Consider the following 26,188-nt stretch of genomic DNA (forward strand, 5'->3'; position numbering starts at 1 on the left):
CTTGGAATATCTTGGGTTTGGCTTTCCTTTTTCACTCAAGCTTTCATTGCTGCTTGCTAGGGAATCTGACTATTTTTTTTTTTTCTTTTACTCTTCACATTTTCTTTTTCAGGCACTGCTGCCTCCTTCTCTCTCTGACCTTGAGTGCTGTCATCTGGAATTTCACAGTGATTAAACAATGTGTTGCCCTTGCAATGCTACTGTTCTCTGTGGCTTCTTGAACTCTAGTATTTTCATCTTCTGTCTGATTTTCACTGTTTTTATGTGAGTGGATTATAGCTCTGGGTTCTACTGCCACCACTTTGGTTTCTTTGATCCTGAAGAACATTTCTTTTGTTTCATTTGAAGTTTACATTTTCATTTTTTGCTTCTGATTTTTGTTTGTTAGATTTTTACTTTTTTTAGTTATTGGCCTTAAAGGAGGAAATCAGTCTTGCTGCCTAACCAGTCTAAGAATATTGCCCATAATACATGGTACAAAGTTTCATCTGTTTTTATTCCTGTGAAGGAACTCTTTCAGTGATTTCATCCAGTCTTCTTGTGGATTTCTATTTTAAGGAAGTAATTAAGAACAAACAAAAAGATAAATAAAGAGAACAACCTGACCTCCATATTGGCCCTTTAAAGGCTGCTTTGCCAAGTTAGTTGCTAAACACTTGTTTATTGTGCCAATAAACAATTGTAAAAATGATTTTTCAAGTTACTGTAAGATTGAAGATTCTCATAAGTATGTTGCTGCTGTGCATGTGTTAGTTTTTTTCACTATTAGGTTATTTTACACAGGCTGTATTTTGATTGAGGCCCTTAGGGGAAGGACTTTCTGGTTGCTATAATTCAGATTATACTTAGGTGTTATCCTTACCTGTGTGATAAACGACTTTTTGCTGGGTCATGCAACTTACAAAAGACTTTTCCAAGCAATATGTTTTCTGAAGTTTGGCCGAGTCTTGCTTTATGTGGCACGAGTAATAAATATTTTTCCCTCAGTAACCTGTTCATTATCTAATGAATGTACCTAATGAGAGTGTCGAGAGAGAGTCTAATCTTACACTTATTTCTTCTTTGAATACGAAGTTAACAACAGTATTTTCCCCTTTTAAATAATAATTTTCCTCTTACTTGGTTTTTTTGTTCACTTTTTCTTATGTTCTGGATTTCTCTTGAGCAAGTTAATTACAGAAGATTTTGCAGCTGTAGGTCTTAGTGTATTTCTTCATCAAGACAAGTGACCTTAGAAGTATCTGTATACAAGTGTGGACTTACAGAGGCTTAAAAGATTTTACATTAGGCCTCCACAGCAGTATTGCTGTAGTGCCTTGCTACCTTGCTCTTTCCTCCTTTTTTTGCCTATTTGGGCTGCACATACTCAGGTCCATTTGCTTGAATCTATTTATACTTTACCTTCACCTTTCCTTTTCTCACCTACCCAGTGTCTGTGTTTAAATTTCTTCAGTGTTCCGTGGCTTTAATTTCTAACAGTATCTTATGCCATCATGAATTATCTGTTGTTTTCATCATTATCTACTTCTATTCTAGTACCAAGATTTCTGAGAAAGCAGTTGCCCAGCTACAGAACTGCATGTTGCTGAGATTCTTGATGCCTTCTTGCTCAGTTTAGGATCCAGTTTATTTAATGTTACTCCATTTTTGCAGGTTTGCCCACTTTACAAAATAACATATTTTCTGTAGTCTTACAGCTCTTTTTCTTTTTCTCCCACAGTAGCATTTGTCAGTTGAGGTCAAATAAAAAAACCCACACACCTGCAACCCTTTGTCCAAGAATGAAATTAACATCCTGCAAAATCTTCCTATGTATTTCTTTCTTCTGTTGGAAAAGTGGGACTTGCTTCATTAACCTAACTATAGGTGTCTTAACTCTGAGGTTCCTAAGAATACCTTGCTTGGCCTTTTCAGATTCTGACCCACAGGGCACTGATCTCTCTGAAAACCATGTCCCATAGCTGCCCTGAATGTGCCCTGAGGCATCTCAAATGGGACTAAACAACTTGGTTTAATCTGCTGCACCAAGTTAATGGAGACTTGGTCTTTTGCAGCTTTGCATTGCAGTGGAGTAGCTAGAATTTCTTCTGGAATGTCACAGAGGTGCTGAGAAGTTGGTTTGTTTTTTTCTAATGCAATCAATTTTTTTTTTCAAATTGTCCTTCTATTATGAGATGGTTTTGAGTCTTTAATCTGACTTTTCTGCCTTTCCTTTTCTGGTATCTCGAGTCACACATCAAGTCTGAAATTAAGCTCAAAAACATCTTTTACTTGCCAGAAGAATAGCCTGTCAGCAGCAGTACCACAGTAAAATCGAATTATTCATGTATCTTTTTTCAGTAGTAGTAGTAGTTTTGTATTTAACAAGTTTTATTGTCATTTCAGGAACTAATCTTTATTGCAAACCAATTAGAAAAGGGTTCTGTAGGTATTGTATTACTGTTTTTGACTTAAAGCCTTCAGAGCAAATTCTTTAGTGTGGAATCCAGTGGCAAGGATTCCAGACAGGTCTGCATTTAGGTAATTTAAATCCTTTCATACTGCTGACTTCAGTGACTCAGTATCTTGGTTGGAGGTAGTGAGTAATTATTTTTGTATCTGTAAAGACAATTAAAACTGGCTGGTTTAGGTAAGAATTTGTTTATTGAAGAGACTGATCAGTGGTTCTTGTCTACAGTTTGCATGGCTACTAGAAGAGACAGGTTAGAATTTTGAACTGATGAATAATATAATTCTTCTGGTTTTTCCTTTTAATACTCATCAACAGCACTTTCTGTATTTTTCGAGAACTGATTCTGCACATAGTTTCTTCTCTTGTTTCAACAATTGCCTTATTATTTGTGAATGCATTTCATGATCAAGTTGCATTTGGATTTCTTAAAAGCTAAATGGGTTGATCTCCTTCACAGCAAATTCCAGTCCAGTTGGTCTTATTTTAGTTTGCAGTGCAAATGAACACACATGTTTATTCTATGTACTTAAGGCTGACTTAGAAATTCATGGTGTCAGAAGAAGCTGAAGCATGCAGATACCCTTTCAAAAGTAGAGTTTGGGAAGTTAACTGGTGGGCTGCTGTTGGTTAAACAGGGATGTTAATGCTGTAGCACTCCTAGCACAATGTTTTTCAGTAATACAAATTTATAGTATGGTTTAAAAAAGAAGAAAAATACCCCTCAAATTAAGTTACCAGGAGAGGAAAAACTGGATAGGCCAGTGGAAAGCGATTGTAGGGATTTTAGAAATTTCTCCGTTTCTTGTTGAGAAACACCTGTCTTACTTGTAGTCAGTTCTTATTCCTCTGTTAGATTTGCCTAGGCATTTTGATAGATGAGAAAAGAACAGCCCATGTGGGTTTTAAAAGAAATTATAGATTTAAGTATTAATATTTCCATCTTTTTGTCTGTGGGGAGCAAATTAACTTTTCTTTTGAAGTTCTGTGAAGTAAAATATTTCAACATTTAATGCTATTTGCCTGAGGAGAAAAAAAGGAAGAGAAAGTAATATTTTTGGATAATTGGAAATGTAATTCCATCAAAGTAATTATTGGCTGGTATATCTACAACAAGGAGATAAGTATGGTCTGAGTGTGATGGTTTTGCTTGCTTTGCTCTTACACTGCAGTGGTCGTGGTCAGTAGTACTGTGGAGTACCACACAGTTGGCCTTCCGTCAAGGGAATAAGGACAAACACAGTTGAAACATAGGCAGAACGAGAAACTTGTGCTGGAGATGCAAGGAAAAGAGTCATTTAGGTGAGAAGAGCAGAGAATCCAGGACTATATTGATTTTTTTTTCATTGGGTTTTTTTTTTTTCCTCCAAGGTTTAAATGGTAACTGTTCTCAAACTCTAAGCACAGTAATTTTGCAAACCACCTCATTGGTTAAAAGTGTTACTTTTATTTACCTCAATACTGTTATATTTGAAGAGGGTAAGCCACAGATGATATCATGTAAGGATTAAATATAGTACTTGTCATAAAACTGGCTATTTCTAGTAGGTCACGACAAACTGTTAACTTGTGATTCAAAATGTTTAGCACCTTATATTTTGTAAGCTTACTACAGAGGCCATTGTTAATATTTATGTGAAGTCAAACCAGATTTGTGTTTGCTGTTGTGATTGTTTAAATACATTTTTTTTGAGTGTAATGAAGCATTTTTTATTTACACGTCCTAGCCCTGCCAAGCAAACTGTTAACTGCAGTTTTAATTTCTCTGGGTTTTGATATTTAACAAGAACAAAACTCAGTTTTAGGATAGATTCTCTTAATCTGCAGTCTGATTTGTTACTGTGTGTTTTTGCTGTTGTTACTTAGGAAAATAGCTCATGCTCATAGCTTTGAATAGGGCAAATGCCTTCATTGGTGCCTCAGCTTTTTAAAGTCAAAGGTGTTACCTTTTCTGTTGTGATATGTAAATTAAAATGCAAGACATAAGTGAGACTGTATGGAAGGGGAGGGCACAGAGCAGAAAAGTTGGGGAGACTGGGGGTGCTGTATAGATGTCTGATATGGTTAAGTAAAAGGTTCTTTTTTCTTTTGTTTTAGGAACTAGCTAAATGTCTTTGGATTTGTGGCAGAAGTGAGACTTAATAGAATAAGATTTAACTGAGGGATTAATATTTTTTTTAAATGTGTTAAAATTTTTTTCTGAGGTCAAATCTTTAATTGTGAGATCCAGAATAAATCACTGATGATAGAAAATCGCTGCTCTTTTCTAACTTAACATTGAAGTGGAAAGATTTTATTCTGTACTTCTTTGTCTCTATTGAATTGTCAGCCAGCCTGTGTGAGGTTTGATTGTAGCAGAATAAATTAGGGTTTACATTTGGCTAAAAATCTGTGGTACTGTGGGAAGGAGGGCATAAATGATACATTTCGGTTTAGTTAGAACATAAGAATAACACCATCATTTTTGGTTTCCATAGAGTTGTAAAATATTTTGCGTATGGTCTCAGCAATAAGTGTTTTGTGAATATATAATTAACAGGCACTGAAGTACTAGTTTTATTTATTCTGAAACCTAGAGAACCTATATAGCTATTTAACATGTAGCCTAGGAAATTGAATACACTATAGGAAAAATAATCTTGATATACACATTGACATTAATATTGATATATTTGGGCTCAAAGTGACTTTTATTGAAAAGGCTTGGGAATTTGGATTTGAGGCATGTTTACCCTGGACAAGTAGAAGCAATTTTAGCAATTATGAATAATTATGAGTAACAGAAAATCAAATATCACAATGCTATTTTTTACTCTGGATTCTGTCCATTGTACCTGAATAGTTCCTTGGTATTAGTAGGTCACGAACACTTTTAAAATCCAAATATCTGCATTGTTGGTCATTCACTGTGGATAAGGACTCATAATGCCACTGACATTTAGTGGAAGAAGGGGTCTGACAGAAGGTGGTAAAGAACAAATCTGAGCATGTGAGATGGGTATTAGATTGGTTTGTCCAGCTGTGACGTGATGCACCTGACCTCGGTGTGACCACACATCACAGCTGAGTGCTCAGAAGAGGATACCACCTCCCCGTGTCCCTGATTGCCCAGCGTGAATCATTGTGTGGCACATGCAGCTGACCTGAACCCCAAATTGTCAAAGTTTACCACTTAGCATGTTAAACTAATAATGCCAACTTTAATTTACTGTTATATTGAGCACTGCATATAATGGTGTTCTGGGAGATGCTGTGAGTTCACTCTGTGAAAGGGAAGAGTTTGTACCTGCTTGAACCTCCATGTTGCACCTACTGCCACTTTCCTGAGGTTCACCCCTTAGTGTGCAGCTCATAGGGGTGGAAATGGTTTATTGCCAATCTCACTACTCAAGCAGAGTCTTGAAGCTGCCTCGTGATGTAGGGTTCTGTAATAGTTTTTCACTTATCAAATATGGAGGTGTAACATCAAAAATACACTGTTATTTTGATCCTTTTTTATTCTAAGCAGCTTTTTTTAGTATGTGTGTAGTTGGAGTGCAGCTCCTAAGTGAGCTGAGCTGTAGATGTATCTATCTACTCTTTCAGCAGCTCTGTTAAAGCAGGAATGCAGAGAATGAAAAGCATGCAGCCAGCACCTGCAGCATGAATTGTGTGTGCTACATGAGTTACTTAGCATCACACAGGAGCATGGAAGAAGCACAGGTAGAGCTTTGGAGTAGCACTGGGCTGCCTAAGTCATGGGCCAAGCTTTTTCATTGTTCTGTGTTCTGAGTTATTCGTAACATGCCTCTTTCAAAACTCAGAAAAAGAATGTATTAAGGTGAATCTCTTGCAGTAAGTAACTTCAAGTTCACTGCTCTTTATGTAGAAATTGATGAGGCTGTTGAAAGGAGCCATGCATGACATTTTAATTGCAATAAATATCAAGAAAAGGGTTGCATTTTGGTGGTGTAGGAACTACCCAATCTGGTACACATCAACTTTTTTGAATTCTTCAGTGCTGTATTACAATTTATGCAATCTAGTAATTTTTTTTCTTACATAATATATATGAATTTCCTGTTGCAATTTTATGCCTTTTACTCCAGAACTGGTGCCCATTTCATTCTTTTAAATGAAATTTAAATGAAATGAAAGGTTTTATTTTTATTTTGAGTATGTTGGGAACTTTAACTGGCAGACCTCTGCTATTTTCTGCACCCCATACTTACACGTGCTCCTGACAGCTGTGAAAGGAAGGTGGGAGTGTGGACAGGAGAAACCCACACTGTGCTCTACTCACCGCATGATCAGTGAGTTTGTGATTTGGAGCCATACTGAAGAGAATATGTCTGGCCAGTGGCTTCTTGGTCATGAGCCTTCATCATCTGCAATTAATCTTCATGGCATCTTTGCTTCCAGCTAAGGCCAAGATAAGTTTACAGAATATCTGCAATTAAAGCTGTCATGTTAAATGCCTTGAGATGGTGACATCGCTGACCCAGCAATGTGGCTTTGCAAGATTTGTTAATCTAATGCTTTTCTCCAGCTCTGCATTCACAGTTTTTTAAGAAATAAAAGGTGGTGTAACTTTCTCTGAAGAGAATTGTTTATAAGGATTGCCATGCTGGTTTTACTTTGCTGTGTGGATTTTAAACAAGTTGTAACACATAGTAGGCAGTCTTTTTTTCTAATGTCTCCTACCTCATAAATCTGTTTTATGCAAAAGCTCAGTTATTCTTTCATATTGTCATAAAGAATAATGGAGAGGTAGACAAGTAAGGCTAGAAACACTTTATTTTTATTTTAAAAATGTTTTTCTTGAACAGTGGGTGGGTTTTTTTGAAAGCTCAGATGCATATGACCACCTCTTGATCTATATGAACTCTGAAGTATGTGTACTAGTGAAATACTAGAACCTAAATTTCTTTTAATTGCAAATCTTGTGACACTGGCAAGATGAGAGCTCAGTGCCAAGCTGTGATGAAGTCTTATATTTTCAGTTAATTTTCGTCTCACCATTTAAATGTGCAATACTGCATTTCTCTTGGCCAGAATTTGGGTAGTTGGAATGGTTCCTATTGAACTGTGTATTCTTCCTTCTAAGAGTTGGCGGTGGTGAGGAGAAGAGAGGGAGTAAGTGCTACTAATTTTTAAAAGCTCTGGTATTTTGAAAGTCGTGATCTTAGTAGTTTGCAATTGACTTTTAATAGACAAAACACAACCATCTAAATACGGTATTTTTTATTAAAACAAGATCACTTTTCTAAGTCGGTGTTTTGAGGCAACCCTCAATAGTGTTTGAATTGCCATTTGAGATACAAAGCAATAATGTATTTCATGTTTTATTGCTTGCAGAGGAGGAAGAAGCTGTGCCTCAGGAATTTGACTTCATCCCCCAAAACATCTGATGCTTATCTTGCATGTGAATTTTTGTAAAAATTATATGGATATATACATGAAATATATGTAATATAGCTGTCAAATTCTGTGTTAAAAAAAGTGTGTTGTATGTGATTATTTTATTTTTCATTTATAACCATATATAAAAAAGTGCAAACATTGTTTTCATTTATTGCTTTTCAGGGGATATAATTTTTAATGCTCACTATCCTGACCTGCCACCAGATTTTATCTTTGGAGAGGATGCTGAGTTTTTGCCAGATCCTTCTGCCTTGCATGTAAGTACTTTACTGTTGGAGAACCTTACACTTTGCAGAGAGACTTTGCTTTTTTAGAATAGCTTCAGCAACAGGAATTTTATAACAGTGCAAAATAAAAAATAAACGCGTTGCTTTCTAAAGTGATTTAAAGTTGAATCCATAGCTGGGGGAAAGGGGGGGGGGTCAAAGTTGAAAGCATTTTAATCAAGACAATATTACCTTTATAATTGTTACTTAGAATATCTGTAAAAATATATCTATTTAATATCTGACCATCTTAAATGATGTCTCAGAAAAAAGTTGATAAATTGTGTCTTTAAAAACATTTATCTTTAAAATAAAGTAGTGTAATTTGATGTCACATTTTTGATTTTTTTTTCTGTTGAGGAAGGATATATCTAGTTAACATGTTAAGTGAACCACTCCATCAAAGAAAGCTATCTGTTCACGTGTGTTAGTGTTATCTAGACAAAGAAATGACCTTCTAAAAGGTGGGATGAACGAAAATTTATGAGAAAATACTTTTATACAGGCTTATTATTACGGAAGAAGAAACACCACAACCTGAAACCGAGCATTTTATTCACTAGTCACAGTTAGCCTCAAGTAGCAAAGCCTTGTTTGAAGAAACTATCAGTGCTTTTGCTTTTACAATACTTCTCCCTCTAACAACTTACTAGTAGTTACTAATGAGACAGTGCAGAGCCCTCACAGGCAGCTCCTCTTGTGCTTTATGAGCACATCTCCGGAGCTCCCCAAAGGAAGTTGGTGGCTGTTGTGCTGTGGTACTGGTGTCATGATGGAGGTTGAACGTGTCCTTGATGCGTGGCATCACAAGTGTTAGGTTTTGGTTTTACCTTTCACTTCATAGTAGGTTATATACAAGGATCAGAAGAATTTGTTTCAATAATTATTTTTAGCATACCTTATAGAACTTTTAAAAGGTGAATATCATATTTCTTTTCTTCTCTCACTTTGCTATTAAGCTCAGAAACTCTTTTGGGTAGGAGGCATGGAGCTCATGAACAACTATTTCATTACGCTAGCTTATAGAAAAGGTTTTTCTTTCTCTGGCAGTTCTAGAATTGTTTTCACACTCCTTTATTTACCAATTCTGTTTTCCTCTTTTTCTCATTTGTTCTACCATCTTACAAACCCCTGAGAAGTGTTCACATTACCAACTACTTTGTACCATTGATATTAAGAAAAGAGAAGCGCCTTTTAATGTGCTGGAAAACAGAAATTAATACCAAATTGGAAATGAGATATAAAATAATTTGGGACATCTTGCAGAAATGCTGTTCAGATGGAGAAGCTTGCTGAGAGTGGTACAGTGCCATATTTCTCATGTGAAATGAAGTCACTAACAGTTGTGAACTACAGGAAAACCTGCGAAAATAAAAACATCCTTATTTTTCTTTCTTTCTTATATTGTTCATTAATGATGCTTCTTTGGGGAATGTTGCTTTTCTTCTGTCTAAACACAGAACAAACTTACTGTCTTTTTTGTTGGAAAGCAACTTGGAAGAACCATTTGCTTCTAGATACATAATTAGATTAACCAGGTATTTGAAAGTAATTAGAACAAACCAAAGAAGAAATCTGCAAGCCATCAGTTTTCCTTTGGTCATTATGCCTTCCTGAAGCATTCACTATGTAAATGTAACTTTCAGTTCATCCTGATGGTGTTGGAGCATGTTATTCCCACCTTGCAGCTGTGGTCTATATAGTGTACCTTTGGTTTTGCATTCACTGTTTTATGTTCCATACGGTTTGTAGATTTTTTTCTTCAGAATGTTGCATTAACAATAACTTGCTTATTCTGCTAAGTCTTTGAATAGCTCCCCTTTTTCAACAAATGTGAGAACTGTTTAATGAAGATAATTTTAATTGAATTCTAAGATATTAGCAGAATTTCTATATGTGCTAATATAGCTGTCTACTGACTAGAAGTAAAATACAGATTAGCACATTGACTGTAATTTAATGCTTTTAATCTTGAGCAGTCTTCAAATACTTCTAATGCAACAGTTCCTGGCAATCAAAACAGAATCTTGCATGCACAAAAGCATGTAGATGTTATTCAATGAGGAGCACAGTCTCTAAGTAGTATGTGCCATCGGATATGTGGGAATTCTGACATTGAGCCTGCATGCACTGCTCTCATCTGTCTGTCTCGTTTTCCAAGAAGTCATCACATGTTGTTAGATGGCTTGAGTCAGGTATTATGCTTTGCTTGAAAGGAGAACCAGGTACTCCAGATTCCTCAAGCTGTGTGGCTCTAATGGAGGCTGTCAGGAGGCTTCCCCAAAGACATTTGAATGGCTGTGTTGCAGGTCGTTTCACTCAGTCTTCAGTTTCCATGGCCATGGGCAGATCTTCCAGTTAGGTTTTCATCTGAGCATGGTAATAGGTGTTCAGTTAAGCAGCTATTAGCCAGAGAGCTAAAGCAAGATGCCAGAAATACTGCATTTTAAAAAGTGAATGCTGTAGAGGAATAGTTCATGGTTTGACTTGGTTTTTTTTTTTTCCTGGGGAATTCCTGAATGATTAGGCCAGTATTTCAGGAGTAGACCAATGTGTTGAACATTCTTGTTTTATAAGCAGGGCAAATGCATTCTTGAATTGATAACTGCAATTGCAGAATCAAGTTGAAAATGCTCATTGAAATTTGGCTTTGCTTTTGTGTCTGGCACAAACGTTAAAGTCAGTTGGATTTGAAACTCAGCTTGAGTCTCAAGTTCAGCACTGCAAAGTATGTGCTTCATTGCATGTCTTATCAGTAGTGGTTACTCTGGTGATTGCAGTGTCTAATTGTGTGCATGCTGATCTTGCCAATGAGATTAGCATTGTGAAGCACTTCAGTGGGGCAAGTGGTCCTTTTAGTTTGTCATACAGTTTTAATTATGGTCAGCGGGCTAAATTCTTTAGATTGGTGGTGCTGTTCATGCTCAAAGAGTTATTAAAAAGAAACATTGTTAGATTTTATTGTCATTAAGGATGTTTTCCTATCAAATGCATTTAATACTTGCAGTATAGTATGCATAAATAAAATCAGCTTCTCAGAATGTAAATAGAAAGTTCTTTCCTGCTGTAGTGTTTATTCATTTTGGATGACAAGTATTAGAAATGTATTTTAAAAACAACCTATGATTCACTCTGTTCTGATTAAAAATTCAGTTGGCACACAACAAGATTAGTGATTGTGTACGGATGAGATTAATTTGGAGCTCATTACAATGACGCCAGTTTGAGTAACAAGAATTGTTTGTTATGTTAGCCTAGTTGATTGTTAATGTGAGCCAGTTAATAGCCGAAGTGCTTATTCAAAATGTTAACCCCATTTTCCCAATGATTTTGAATTATCTTCTGTTTGGCAAAGAGGAAACAATAGAAGTGTAAGCAAGGTAACTGTCAGATCAAGGAAATGGGTGTCTTAGCATTCTACTTCAGGTCTCTAGCTAGCCTCCCCAGAATTATTCTGCCCACCCATTGCTATCAAAAAGGCTTCAGTAGCCTTAGTGGAATGAAGGTAAGAGAACTGAGCGTTTCCTAAAGCCTACTAAGTGCTGAATATGTCCTTGTGGGCTATTATATAGCGTATTCCTTGTGGGAATACTTAGTGCTGCATTTGCATGGGAGGAAGATATGGTCATCACAGATCTTCAGAGAACAGGCTGCTGCAGTTCTCATGCCCATACTGAGCGTTGGGAGGATTGTTTTCCCTTGTGTAATTGTTGATACTGAGTACAGATTCCAGTCACTGTGGAGTTAATTCAGCTCACTGTGCTACTCAAGTGTATTGACTGTCACACTATATCTTGTGTAGACCAATGTTTGTTTCTAAGTTCTTGTATTTGTGCTTATTAGACTCATTTGGCTGTATGAGGACTGTCGTGAAGGTTGTATTTTTTCTGTGTCTCTATTCAAAGTCTTAACATTATTTCTGTTGGTTGCCAAGTTAGCTTTTAATGGGTAAAAAAGAGATTCTTTAAATATCCCCCTCTTCCATTAATTGTTCTTCATTTACTCAGGTGCATGAGGCACATGTTTAACAGTGTCAATAATCCCCCTGCTCACAGTAACTCCAAAAAAGCTCAAACACCTCTTATTTTAACTAATGCTGTTTGAACTATTTTGTTCTAAAAAGTCTGTCAGCTATATTGTTAGGAAGGATTCAGATGTTATGTGTTCTAGTGTGGGAGCTCCCCATAAGGGCAATGAGCTCAATGGTTTTCAGAGTGTGATTTTAAAATATAAAGCCGCAGCAGTGGATTTTGCTTGTCTGAGAAATGCATGGGTAAGTTCAACCTATTTAGCTCTTCTGTGTGCTCTATTTCAAATGGCAGCAGCTGATTTCATTCTTGGACCCTCTAACCTGCTGCTCTTGTACTGAAAGCCTTAAATTACTTTGGCTTCAGTTGAACTTGAGGAATTTAAGTGAAACAGAATGCAGAATTGAATTCTTCAATTGATTAGAAGTTTTTTTCCTTATTTTGAACTACTTTATATTCCCATTCATTGTGTTCATTTTTCAGCCATGTCTTGACTTTATATGTCATTGTGTGTTTTGATTATCTATAATCCCATGTTATTTAACATTTAATTTTCTGAAACAAACATTAATACTGAAAACATTTTATTCCTGTCTCTCTCTATTGATCTTACCTATTTGTATATATGGGGAATGCAGGTATGTGTGCACACGTGTATATCTATCTATCTATCTATCTATCTATCTATGCATATATGCGTATAGTCATTGCAGCCTTGCTGAAGTTTGTCTGATATTGATAGGCAATGGAAAAAATCACATTTTATACCATCAGAATAGTAATTTATTCACAAACTTTCCCAAAGATTTTTTTGACTGGTATTGTTGGCACTTATGGTATACATTTTTGTCCATGTTTTTGAACATTAGAGATATGCCAGTGCAGCATTCCTTTTAAAGCCAGATCTGAAAGAATGTGATTTTGAATGTATTTTGATTGGTGTCTGAGCTCCACACTGTTCCTCAGGAAATCACAAAATCACAGAATAATTAGGGTTGGAAGGGCCCTCTGGAGCTGATCTGGTTCAGCCTCTCTGCGAAGTTGAATAAGTACTGGGTTTAAAATGAGAAATCCCCAAAAGATGATTCTGGCTGGGAATCCTCTCCTGGCATAGCCTGGCCAGCTTGACTGCAGCCTGTGTGAGGCCACACTCAGGAGGTCCTTCTGAGAAGTCACAGAGTGCTGAGAGCAAGTTTTGGGATTATCTGTGTAGATGTGTGGTAAAGATGGTGGCTGTACCATCCAGCAGAAGGAGTTCAAGAGGATGACAGAAAGAAAGGTTTTCCTGTCACCTTTCCATCTTTGAGACCATCAAGACCTTTCTACACTGGAAAATTATTCCTTTTTCTCCTTGTTTTAGTCTTCTTAATTTCTCTTGCAGCCTTTCATTTTTTTGTCCTTTTTTATCTAGAGTTGCTAATATTTATAGGGCTGAGAGATAGTTAGCCACATTGTATTACTTTGTCATTTTCTATTAATGAAATCATTGTGTATATTTACCTCACTTTCTTTTTGCCAAACTTCAGCACTTCCTAGCACAGTTTGTAAAATGTGGCTTTCTATCTCAAAGCATAAGCAGAAGAGAATATGCTGAGGTTAAAAGTTGTGTTTTACTTAATTGCAGCATTTTAGCTGGACTTTTCACCTAGAAAATCCAGAAAGGGAAAAAAGGAAAATCTATAGTTTGATAATACTTCTTTAATTTCAGGGGAATGAAATATCTGTTAAGATAGGTAGTTTTGCCTTTCTTGCTTAATTCTTGGTGGTGTAGAAGGCAAAATTAATTTCCTAAGTTTTGTAAAGAGCTCCAGGGGGAAACATTTCCTTTCATTTTTTTGGCACAAGCTTCTCTGATAATGCAATTTCTCCTTAGAATATGAAAGATCCAGAAAATAATTAGAATAATTATTTTATAATTCATAAAATAGAGTATTTCAGTCCAGGAAACACTAGTTTTCGGAGAGCAATAGGAATGTGCATGAACATTTGACTGAAGAATGGCAAAGTGGGAGAAAATGTTTTTTTTCCAAACTAACTAAAATGCATGTGATGAAGGACCATTGATGAAGGAATCATTGTGCACTAGTAAAATAGAGGGAGAAAACATTTTATGTTTACCATTCATAGTGTTGTTTTAGGAAAAAATAATTTTCATTTGTCATATGAATTTGACCATATTTTTCATGGTCATAGATTTAAATGGGCCAGAAGTTTGGACCAGAATAACAGGATGCTTGAATCTTAATGTAAAATGCCAAAAAAGATCTTTAGGCTTGCATGTCTTTCCTTTGCAGGAAATACAGTCCTTGCTAGAGATAAGGGTACTATAATGAATTCCAGCAAATCATTCCCTTTCGAGCCATAGTTCATACGAAATATATAAAGTTGGATATCCCAAGCCAGACATATGAAAGCAGAACATCTTTTAGGTTGAAGTGTGGGAGTACAATGATATTATGTTGGCCTTTATAATTCTTTAATGTAAACCAGCAAACTGGTAATGTACTTCTGACTATTTTTTGCTTCAGTTTATTAATATATAATCCTACTTTACTGGAGCAGTGTTTTCTTAAAAATGGTGGAAAAAGTATTATCTGAAAAACTAGTGGAAAATGAAAGGATTCTGGCCTTTATGTGTGGTGTTACTGTAACAGTACATTCTACTTCTTTACAAGAACTCTAGAAACACTAAGAAATGGCGTGTCTTGAAGGCAATGGCTTGTTAGCTTTTTAGAAACACATTTACAAGGGGCTTGGGTAAGGGTGGGGGTTTTTTGAGAAAAGACTGACTCTAGGACAGTCTTCCTGAGTTGAGAATACATTTAAATTCTGTGTAGTATGCCCACTGAATTCACACTGATGTGCTATTATAATTCATTTTTCTGTAGAGGAAGTTGGTCATTGCTTATGAATATTCAAGTAGAAAAAAAATTTTAAATTAACTGATTACAGAAAGACAGAAATGGTCCTTCTGTCTAATAATGCAGTTTTGTATTTGACTTAGTTCTGGGCTGTGAATTCTGTTATAATTTATAATTGCACTTTTCTTTAATGAAATTAGTTTAAGTTTGGTACCCTGAAGGTTCTTTCCTTCAGAAGATATGGTTGGGGCAAAGAAATAAATTTCTTTGCACTCAGGGTGATTTTCACAAGATCTATTCATTTCCCCAAATGGAGGAGGGCTGAAGATACATTTTCTTTCCTTTTAACCGATCTAACTTTCAGCTTATATTTGTTTCAAAACCTGTTTTACTCATTCTTTACATTCTTTTACTCTGTTTCCTTGCTATCTTCTATTTCAGTTCCTCAGGCATATCTGCTCTTTTTTAGAGATAACTACAGAAATAGAATTCAAATTTAATCAGTATCTTGAGTCTTTTGTTTGCAGTATAAGTGTTTGTACAGTTTTACATGAACTTTGCTGTATAGCAATTTTCCAAGAGATGCAGCTTTTACTTTCATAAATGAAAAATTATGTTTTCATGCTGGTTTTTTGAGAAGGGATAACTAATTTGCAATAACTTTTCTGGTATGGTAGAGAAATATTTTTGATTTCCAGTATCTTATAATTTACACAATGGTATCTTGTAGGTGTTTTCTTTAGGGACTGTATTTTCAAGGTCTTATAAACCCTCTTGTAGTACAGATGTGAAAATAAAGATGGTAATACTGTTCTCATGACAGTGAGATTCACCATGTTACATATATATATAATTTGTGGGATTTTGGAAGGGGAAAAATGAAGAAAAAGAGAACAGTTCTGCATGTGCCACCTGACGATAAATGCTCAAGGGATGTTAGTGGATGCTATCCAAAACATTAGCTGTGAAGGTTCTGCCTTTTTGCTGTAGCTAAAATTACTTGTGTCGACAGGAAAGGAAAAAACCACAAGAGCTGATAAAAGACTTGCTATTTGAAAGGGCCTCTTGAGGTGAAGCATAACCAGTGGTCTGTTCTCTGGTCCACTGAGGGTCTGAGGAGTTGAGGCCTGTTCACACTGCCCTCAAGGCATGGTAAGTGGGTCTTTAGGTAAAAGATGCATGTGCCTGTGTCTTGTGGGGGAATTTTTCTTGTCTTCATGCCTTGTTCCTTTTACTTGCCACATCTAGTTAAATATGTACACCCCTGGTAGCCAACTCCCAGAGGAAAAAAGTGCAGTGTACTCATGTGGAGAAATTAATGATTAGTGTGTTGGATTCACTAAGCCAGAATTTAATATGTGCTGAGTGAATTAAGAAATTCCGTCTTGGATCAGGTGAAGGTATCATCTGCTTTGTGAGAGAGGTGTGCTGAGAAGTCTGGAAAGAAACAAAACTTGCTCTAATTCCTTAGCAAAGTAGGACAAGAAATGCCTATGCGTGCCAACTCTTGAGGAGATTAATTAGATAGTAGGCAGTTGTAGCTTTTAAGGGTCTGATTATCTTCTAAGAAAGCTCTGTGAGAGAAACCGGCAGACACTTTGAGGAAGAGTACGCAGCATAAAAATGTTCTCCTGGGCTCAGCTTCACAGATTCTGGATTTCCTGAGTACCCTTAACTTACCAAGATCAGCTATCTCTTCACTGCTCCTTCAGCAGGAAATAAAAAAAAAAATTGTAGTAACCTTTGGAAGCTGAGTTTACTCCTTTATTGGGTGAATGGTACTTGAGGGGCAGTTTTGCATTTATTCTAGGTGAATGCAGAAGAGTGTTCCCCATGTGTCAGATTTGCTGGGATCTCTTATGGAGCTGCTTTGGGTATTGGATCATTTATCAAGAATCACACTCTATATCCAGTGAAAGGAAAAAGGGAAAATAATTTCATGCACGATATAAGATGCTTTTCTGAAAGCAGAATTGATTTCTTATTATGTTGTTTTTGTGCTCTGTATTTTCTTGCTAATTCAAGGCCCTCAGGTATTTGGGATCTCGACTAAGTGTTTATAAGCTATTCTAATTTCTGTGTCCAGTTTTTCACAGCCTCTTTCCAAAAATAAAAATTAAAATAAATACTGAGAATCCCAGGCTTTGCTTAGTGCAAACGTTTTTATCTGGTGTTCACAGCAGCAGAGCACACTAGGTCTGTAAATTCTTTGCAATGACAGAAGCGCTCCAGAGTTGAACTGTTTTTATGAAATGTTAAGTTCTGATGTTTGCTTGGGCCCAAAAATGATCATTTCAAGAAGATCACTCCAGAAAGTTGTTCCAGTGGTGCTTTGGGGGAGAGGGATATGAAGAACCTGTGAAAAAAAGATGACAAGTAGATGGCATGTAGGTTTACAGTGATTGATTTGAAGCTGCAGCCTGTAGGATGTTTAAGTGCTGGCTGCTAAGAAACTGAAGACTTTGAAGTTGTTATAACACTCCAGCCCTGCAAATACTGTGAAAAATATCTGTTGATAGAAAGATGTGAGCATATGGTAGATAATTATCCTGTGCCTTTTTCTGTGAGCAATTTCCCTGTGGTGGCCTGTGAAGAACAGAGCAAAGCGGGGACTGAAACCAGATATGCCAGTTTCTAGGCTAATGCTGTAACCACTGGACCAGTTTCTCCTCTGTATTTATGCAGAAGATAAGTGCTAATATCACACTGTGATCTTTCTTATTTTGGGTAAAAACTTACATTGGTACTGGTTTTGAGCCACTGCAGGATACAAGTTGTGTGCATGTGGTGTGCAGAGATATAAACAAAATGCAAATCTGTACTTAACATTATTCTTTATGATAATTCTGGATGAAAGATGCTATAGAAAAGCATTACCACTGTTACAGGCTTGGGAGGTTTTGTTTACTGACATTTTCTCATGAAAGTTAATTTCTTGCTTAGAAATATAGAAGTACACTAACTTAAAATAAGATCTTGCTGTTATTTCCTGTAATATAGCCAGGAAAAACAGTTGCAATCTGTCTTCTTTAAAATCACATTCCTGGAAGATATTCTGGCAACCTGGGTATTTAAACACATTTCAAAGAAAAACAACTTCAAATCAATTAGAAATTGTTACCGTATTTCATTTCTCATAGTGTAGAATTGTAGTTTGCTGCAGACATTGCCTGGAGTTATGAAATAAGCAATAACCTGTGAAGGAGTCTATGAATTAGCAGCTTTATGGAACATGAAGTCCATTGTATTGTGAAAAAAAATGGGGAATAGGTAATCATGGACAATGAGTAGTTTGCATAGGTTCTTGATTAGCTTTTTTGGAAGGATAAAGGAAAGAATACAAAGCACAGAATGTTCCAGAACAAAATTTAAATGCAGTTTCTTTGCCAGAAGTTGAATAGTACAGCATCTTTGGAAAGCTAAACTCGACATCTTTGCTAACAGGTCTAAGAAATTATTTGTTGGGGGTTTTTCACTTGTCTCACCTGTTAAGACCTCTAGAACTGATAGTGTCGGGCTGCAAATTTACCTTGTTTCTTTTGGAAATCCAGTTGGTGTCATTGCTACTCATTTAAATGAGTTACTGTTGAAATGGCTTCAATTGCACGCTGTGGGTGGCCTTATAGCAGCTCTACTCTGCCTTTTATACCAACTGAAGTGAATTCATTTTCTCAACTCTGGTCATGTCTGAATGTCAAAAAACCTTTCCCTATCAAACTGTTCACGTACTGTGCAGCCAACTTCTGTCAGCAGACAGGATCAGGAGCCAGGGAATTCACAAATTGAATTTGCAGCCCAACAAAATCTCTGGGGTAGTACTTCTTAGTGAAAATCAATGCTCTTTGGTGAGATTGTTTAACTTAATATCTGGCAGGTTGTCAGAACAGATCTCCTGAATCACTTGTATTTCTCCAATGTAGACAGTTTGATGGACACCTATGGTCTATTAATCTCTGTATAATAACAATACTATTTTTCCATTCCTATTGGCACACAACATGAGCTGGAGGGCAAACTCAGTGAAGGTACATGCTATTGGTTAATCAGTTTAAGGTCTAGATAGCTGTTTTCTTGAAGACCTGATCCTGAAACTTTGTTCTATACTAAAAAAGCCAGGAAAACTTCTGTCATGAAGGAGCATTTAACTTCCTTATGTTGACTTGCTTACTTATGGATAGGTAAATAGTTATTGGCCATCTTCTGTATGACAGTAGTTACAGCTGTGTGGGCAGTGATGCTTCTGGAATCTGGTCTCTATCATATGGAAGTTCTCATTCCATGACTTTTTCTGCAGGCCATTTTGAATTTATTCCTGTAGATCATTTTTCATTCATTCCCTGACTGGAAGAATGAGGTTTATCCAGATGTCACAGATGAAATTACCAGATCTTTGTGTCCACAAGAATATACAGTCATCTTTGGATGCTACTAAACCTGTTACTAAAACTTTGGTACTTTTTAAGATGAGGCAACAATTGATCTTTTTAGAAAATGAAAGTTACACAAGTTGCAGTATGGCAAAGCCAAAAAAAAAAAAAAAAAAGAAAAAGAAAAAGAAAAAAAAGCTGAAATTAAAAACTGAAAGGTTGAAATTAAGATCTGATGCATGAAGTTGCTCCTAGTGGTAGCGGAGCTCATGGAGAGACAGGCAAGCGGTGTCTAGATGGAAGAGAATTGTTTATTTGAGCCTCCATCTGCGTGCTCAGAAATGACAGGTATATTCTTCAATGATAGGCTGAAAAACTGATGATTGGTCCTAACCAATCTGAGTTGTGCATGTAGGTCATCATGTGAGATCAGCATGAATGCAGAACTAGTTGCAGATGCAGTTTAGGTTGATTCATACTTGTATATTGTTGTACAGTGGGCCACTTTCAGTCTAACTGCCTAACTGTTGAGTAACTTAGGGAGTTTGCACTGCAGAGTTCATTTAAAGATATCTATTGGCAAACAAGGCAAGGGATTGTATCCAAGTCTGGATTTCTTTATTTTAAATGCATTAATGATTGTTCTGTTAAATGTTATTAACTTTCTGGAAAGCCTGCAGAAATCTTTAAATAAATCTTTAAATAAATTAGACAGGATTTATTGACTGAAATATGTAACTTAGTCTGTCAGTACCCTAGTCACTGTAATTATTTTTTCTCTATAAAATCCATTTTATTCACCATGTTATAACAAATTCATTAAAGAAAAAGCAACTCTTTTCAGCATGCATGTGATTTTGGTAAAATGATAACGTATAGATTTGTGAGTAAGGCGTAAGATTTTGATATAAGCCACAGAAAGCAACAGGTCTTTTTCTGTATGCACAATTGTCTTGTTATTTCTGTATTTGGGTTTTTCATACCTTGGCTTCAGTGATCTGTCTGTGTTCTTATTTCCAGGATTTTTTAAAGTTGTAGCAACTAAACCTCATAATCTTGAAGTTGCATCAGATTTTAATACTTATACAAGATCTGAGTTTTGTAGCAGAACTTGAAACACAAACACCAGTAGCTCTGTTCTTCTAATGTTTTAAATCTTCTTGACTACGATCTCTTAAAAAGCTGGACTGGTTAGAGCTGGAATGCAGCCTTCAGGAAAACAATCAGAAAATGAAGCATACAGATTACTACTCTTTTTGCTCCGAGTTTAAGATTTTGCTGATTTCCAAAGTCTAATAGTGAATACAATACTGCGTCACTAAAAAAAAATCTATTTAGAGGGTCCTTTGCCTCTAAAGAAGAAGGTCAACTTACTGTTGCAGGGACACTATTCTCATCAACTAAAGTGGGGAATTGTGTGTCCTCAGAAGAATCTCTGTGATCTCTCAAATTGTAGCAATGCAGGCACTCTAAAAGAGAGAAACTTGACAAATCAAATTCTGCCTTAAATTTCAACAATGTATTTTACATAGTTGCTTACTTTATCTTTGATTTCAAAAACAGAAGGAGGATTAAAGAAGGTGCTATTTGAAGCTGAGAACAATATAGCACCTATTTTGACATCCTGTTGAAATTGGATTGTTTAAAAGTATTTTCAGGTGAATGAAGCTAGTGCTTGGGGCAAATAAGTGACACTAAGATTTGTAAAAAGAAATTTCATACATAAAACATGGCATTGTATTTGGTAATGTTTGTGTTAAAATTTAGGAGTTTAGATCTTGTGGAAAGTACAGCCCTTCTGCAAAGTTAACAAAATGGATGGCAATGTGGCCAAATGCCAAATAACATGCACTACAATAATATAATTCTAAAGCTAAAATTGTTTAATATAAATCTGAACTTGTGTTTCAGAAAATTTGTGTAGCCCTTGTATGTTTCTTCTTTCATCAGTGAGAATCCATTATAATTCATGTATGTCCTGGGTGAGTAGTTAAATTGTTTTTCAGGTGATTTGTTTTTATAACCAGTTTGTACTTTGAAGCTTGAGTTGCTGAATGAGAGGTGTTTAGTAAGGATCCTACAGTCAAATAATTCATTTTAATTCCTGTAGCTTTAAGGCAGCAGAGAATGAACACTGTTTTGATGCAATGTTCTTAAATTCTTTGAAAAGAGCACTTCTTTAGCTCTGTGCTGCACAAATGACAATGGATTTCCTCTTGCTCTTTTTTTGTTCTCTGTAGTGTAACGTTATTTAAAAAACAAAAGGTTCAGTTGCATTTAGGTCAGTTATTAAAATACTGTTGGTCATTTCCTTTGACAGAACATTTCTATTGTGTTATACCAATGTCATTAGGAGGAAAGGTTATTCCCACTTGTCTGGCTGATATCAATACATACTGGCATATTACATCCTCTGGCTTTCTGGAAATGTTTTATTTGAGCAGCAGCTTGGGAACAGGAAATTTAAGGTTATATGCAGTCTGGTTTCAGACTGCATGATAGAAAAATGTGTTTCCTAGAAGATGCTGTCTACCTGACTGATTTTCTCCAGTATTTTGTAGAATTGGATAAGCTTGAATGGGTGCAAGTTGCAAACAAAATTTTACCAGCTGTAGGTGGCAAACCAAGTAGAACAAGGCTTTCAGTCACTCTATGGAACTTGAGGAACTTATATGAATTGCATTAGTATGTCACCAGTTTACCAATTCCTCTGGAATGTAGTTTACCTTTTAAGATATGGCAATGAAAGTATTCCCATTTTGTGTTTCCACTGTCTAGAAGGGGGACAAAACAGAGTACTTTTGCATCAAGCTATGGTCAAATGTGAAGTCTTTGACAGTGGGGTAACCATTAAAGGCAGAGGCTTAAGGATAGCATTTTAGCCATGCTGAGCAGCCCTTTAGACCAGAATCAGAGCGAGCAGGAAAATAGGAATATAGTTCAATCCTGTTCATGCATGTAAAACAGCAATTCATACTTCCCATTGCTTCACTGACAAATTAGACTGGTGTGTTTCAAGCGATGATGCTGAAAATGGGAAATTAATTTTGATAAGATCTTATATATATTACTTAAGTGGGGAAAAATTATGAAGTTGTGGAAAGAGAAACACTTGAAATACTAAGCTGTCATACACATGTGCTGAAGGCTGTATAAAATTCTTCCATAGAGACATATCTAGTCATCAGACATAATAAAAGTTGTAACCCTTTTTAATGGAAATACCCATCTTAGTTAGAGATCAAGCTAAAAGTAAATTTCGCTGGATAGCTGAAGCATGGTGCCTAGTGAGCAACTGATTAAGCCTTCTATCTGCCTCTGCAGGGTATCAGAAGATAAACTTTATACACAAACTCATTTGTTTCTTTTCAGGTCGGAGCTGTGGAGTCTCACCTTGCTAAGATCCCGTTTCATTTTGAGCTTTTTGTAAACCTCTTCATAAAGCTAAAACTAGCTGAGGTTGGAAGGAGCCTTTACATGAGAGATCATTAACCCAGCTGCCCTACCTGGGCAGGATCAGATAGATCAGGCTGTCCAGGTCCTTGTCCAGTCCGATTTTGAGTATCTCTGAGGATAGAGACTGAACAGCTTCTCTGTGCAACCTGTGCACTTGTGTTTGTTACTTGTATTTATTACTTCTGGTGTTATACAAAATATGATTTTTTAAAAATGAAATGTCTGCAAGTTACAGGAAGAAGTAACATGGCATCTAAGTACATTGAATACGAATATGTATAAGAAATTTTATGAAGCTACTATATTATATCATCACTTAGTTGTAAAGTGCAAATATCTTTGCTAGTTCTGAGTTTCTTAATGTTAGCTGTACAATTCATGCAATTTAAAATTCTATTGCAACTAGTTTATTGTCAAATGTCTGTGTGATATACAGCCTAAATGGACCCTCAAGTGAAAGGGAAAGGGAGTTTTTACAACAGCATGGAAAGGTGGGAGAAAGGGTGATGACTTTAAATTGAAATAGGGTAAATTAAAACTAGATACAAGGAAGAAATTATTTACTGTGGGGGTGGTGAGGCACTGGAACAGCTTGCACAGATAAGCTGTTGATACCCCATCCTTGGAAGTGTCAAAGGCCAGACCGGAAGGTGCCTTGAGCACCCTGGTCTAGTGGAAGGTGTCCCTCCCCTGAACTACATGGTCTTTAAGGGCCCTACCAACCCAAACCACTCCGTGATTCTATGAAATGCAGATTGATTCTGCTTATACTCAAAGCTCACCAAAAGCCATGTGATTGTGTTAACATGCTCTGAGGTTGTATCAAGAAAACTAATTGAAGATCCAAGTGGAAAGCATATGAGCACCTAAGTACTTTAAGTCAGTGCTGTCTCATATCCTAACAGCATGGACTGGAGGGTGGGTCCTCCTTTGTCTTTCACATAGGTCTATTTTTGGTCAACTGGATGCAACATTGGTCACATTAGGAATGGTTTGTAACACCAGATACTTCCTGAATAAAACTTACTGTGCACAGAAGACTGATCTAAGCCAATTACAAGATTGGTAATGTCGTTACTGTGTTACTGACACAGTTACCTTAATGGTATTAACATTTTTATTTCTGTTAGGTGTATTTCTGGAAATACATTGAACCTGTACTAAAAATTTCTGCCAGGCGTATTAAAGAGATCTCTGTGTATGGGTGACATTTGTGTTAAGGGGGTGAGTCAAGGTGATTCAAGTGAAGAGACAGTTAAAGTGAAATAAATCACAAGGCTGAGGCAAGAGACGAGAACCCATTTGCTCTACCACTGGGAATGTAGCCACTGTTTGAGATAATGGAGCAGAGCAGTTTCTGTAGTTAATTTGCCATATTCACTTAGTTGACTGGGTTTTGAATCAGTTACTGTGCAAAGTTCTACTTACCTAATCCTTGTGTGTTATGTATCAGTTTTAATTTAATTCAAACTTTCCCAGTTCCCAGATGCAACAGTATAATTTTAGGAAAGAATAGAATGGTAATTTGGGCCTATATAAGCCTAGTAGTAGCCCTGTTATCAGTTTTATGGTAGGTCTCCTATTTGACATTAAGCTTCTGCTGTTTCACCTGGCTTTCTTCCAAAGCATGTTAGAACCTTTGTATTTTAACATTATGGTTTAGCTTTGTCACAGAGGTTCCACATGCATATGTGCCTCTGGTATCATTATGGAAGGGGGATTGCTTGTCCTTTATTCCTGTAAACAGTTTTGGTCTTTGTTCTTTTCTGCTCAACAGAATTTAGCTTCCTGGAATCCTTCAAACCCTGAATGCCTCCTGCTTGTTGTGAAAGAGCTTGTGCAGCAGTATCACCAATTTCAGTGTAGTCGATTACGGGAGAGCTCTCGTCTCATGTTTGAGTATCAGACTTTACTTGAGGAGCCACAGTATGGAGAAAACATGGAAATCTATGCTGGCAAAAAAAACAACTGGGTAAGCTCTTATTTTATCTAAAACACTTTTACCAAATACAACTCTTGCTTCGGAAAATTTAAGTTTTTCCTGTGGATCTTCATGCTTTCTGTTTCCAATGGAAGAAACTCCTATTTGACTTCAGCTCATTTTCTGTACTCCTTGTTGCGTATGTTGCTGTATTCCATTACCTCAGTTGAACCAGATTTCCAGGTGAGAACTGGTTTTGAACCTGGTGCTCATTTGTCTGGTTTATAGGTGTGAACTGAAACTGTTGAAAAGTCTGTGCTGTGTTTAGAGGACACCGTACAATGTTAATGTGGAAGTTTGAGTTAGCTTTGAAGATTTGAGAGGGAGAATAACAGTGTTGGTATGACACCCTGCCAGCCTACCAGCCTGCATAGGGGTAGGATGTATTAGGGTGTGTTTCTACATTAGGATTGTGTTTATTTAATTGGTAGCTGCAGCTGCCACCATCTCTCTTGCACTGGTCTAAGCTGAGATGAGTTGTTCTAGGAGAGGAGAGAAAAAACTGGAGAGGAAAAACTAACCAAACTAATTTTCTGCAAGAGGAGGCAAGATGAGATAGAACAGTGATTTTGTAGGGCCATGCTTTCATAGGACAGTCAGACATTAAACTGGCTTATCTGTTTCCTGAAGTTATATCCCATGTTCCCACATGGGAAATGTCCCATTCAGTATAGAAACACTCAGTGTATACTATTTCTTAAGATGTGGCCATTGGCAATGTAGACATTCTGGTTATAGTGTGTGAATTGATAGGGGGTTTTTAATTCATCTCTGCCACAGAGTAATAAGCTTTGCAAAAATCAGAGGGTTTTTTTTCCTGCTGGTAATATATTTTTCTTGGGAAGTTTGGATTAAGATGTGTCAGGAAATATCTGATGGTGTTTATGATGAATTTGTTTCCCTCTTGCTTTCAGAAATAGCATACTCTTAAGATAAACTGGCCTTCAGAAGCAGTATCTTCTGAAACAGGTGCAGTCTGAAAATTGATGAAAATTCAGTACTCCTATTATCAAGACCTAGAATTCAACTTTATATCCCTTCAATCATCCTTAAGTTACAGGTGATTCAAGGATGTTTACTTCACAACTCACACATTCATCCAGTTTTCTTTTCTTAGACAAGTCATCTAGGCCTTTTTTATTTGAACTCAGATTTAATTTTCTTCAGCAAAGAAATTCAGACCTCTTTAACGTTTATAGATTAGAATATTTGATTGAAATTAGCTGATGTTATTGTCCATAGCTTGCATCACGAACAACTTGCTATATCTCTGAATTTCATCAGACTGGTTTATTGAAGTGCAGAAGGCTTTCTGAATTGTACTGAAATTTTATCATATTTTTTGCCAGTTGCAAAAATTTCATTCAAGATTGTAGA

The 26,188-nt window shown here is 36.4% G+C and overlaps 1 protein-coding gene across 1 annotated transcript in view; it reads left to right on the top strand.

The window, feature by feature from the left end:
* BABAM2 (BRISC and BRCA1 A complex member 2) overlaps nt 1–26,188 on the top strand; it is a 162,505-nt gene that overhangs the window by 22,939 nt on the left and 113,378 nt on the right. The window contains exons 4-5 of the mRNA XM_083857094.1: nt 8,015–8,109; nt 24,608–24,802. Of these exons, the coding sequence (XP_083713220.1) occupies nt 8,015–8,109; nt 24,608–24,802 (290 nt within the window). The remainder of the gene's footprint in view (nt 1–8,014; nt 8,110–24,607; nt 24,803–26,188) is intronic.

Source organism: Zosterops lateralis (genome assembly GCF_965231275.1).
Source record: "Zosterops lateralis genome assembly, chromosome: 3".
NCBI lineage: Eukaryota > Metazoa > Chordata > Aves > Passeriformes > Zosteropidae > Zosterops > Zosterops lateralis.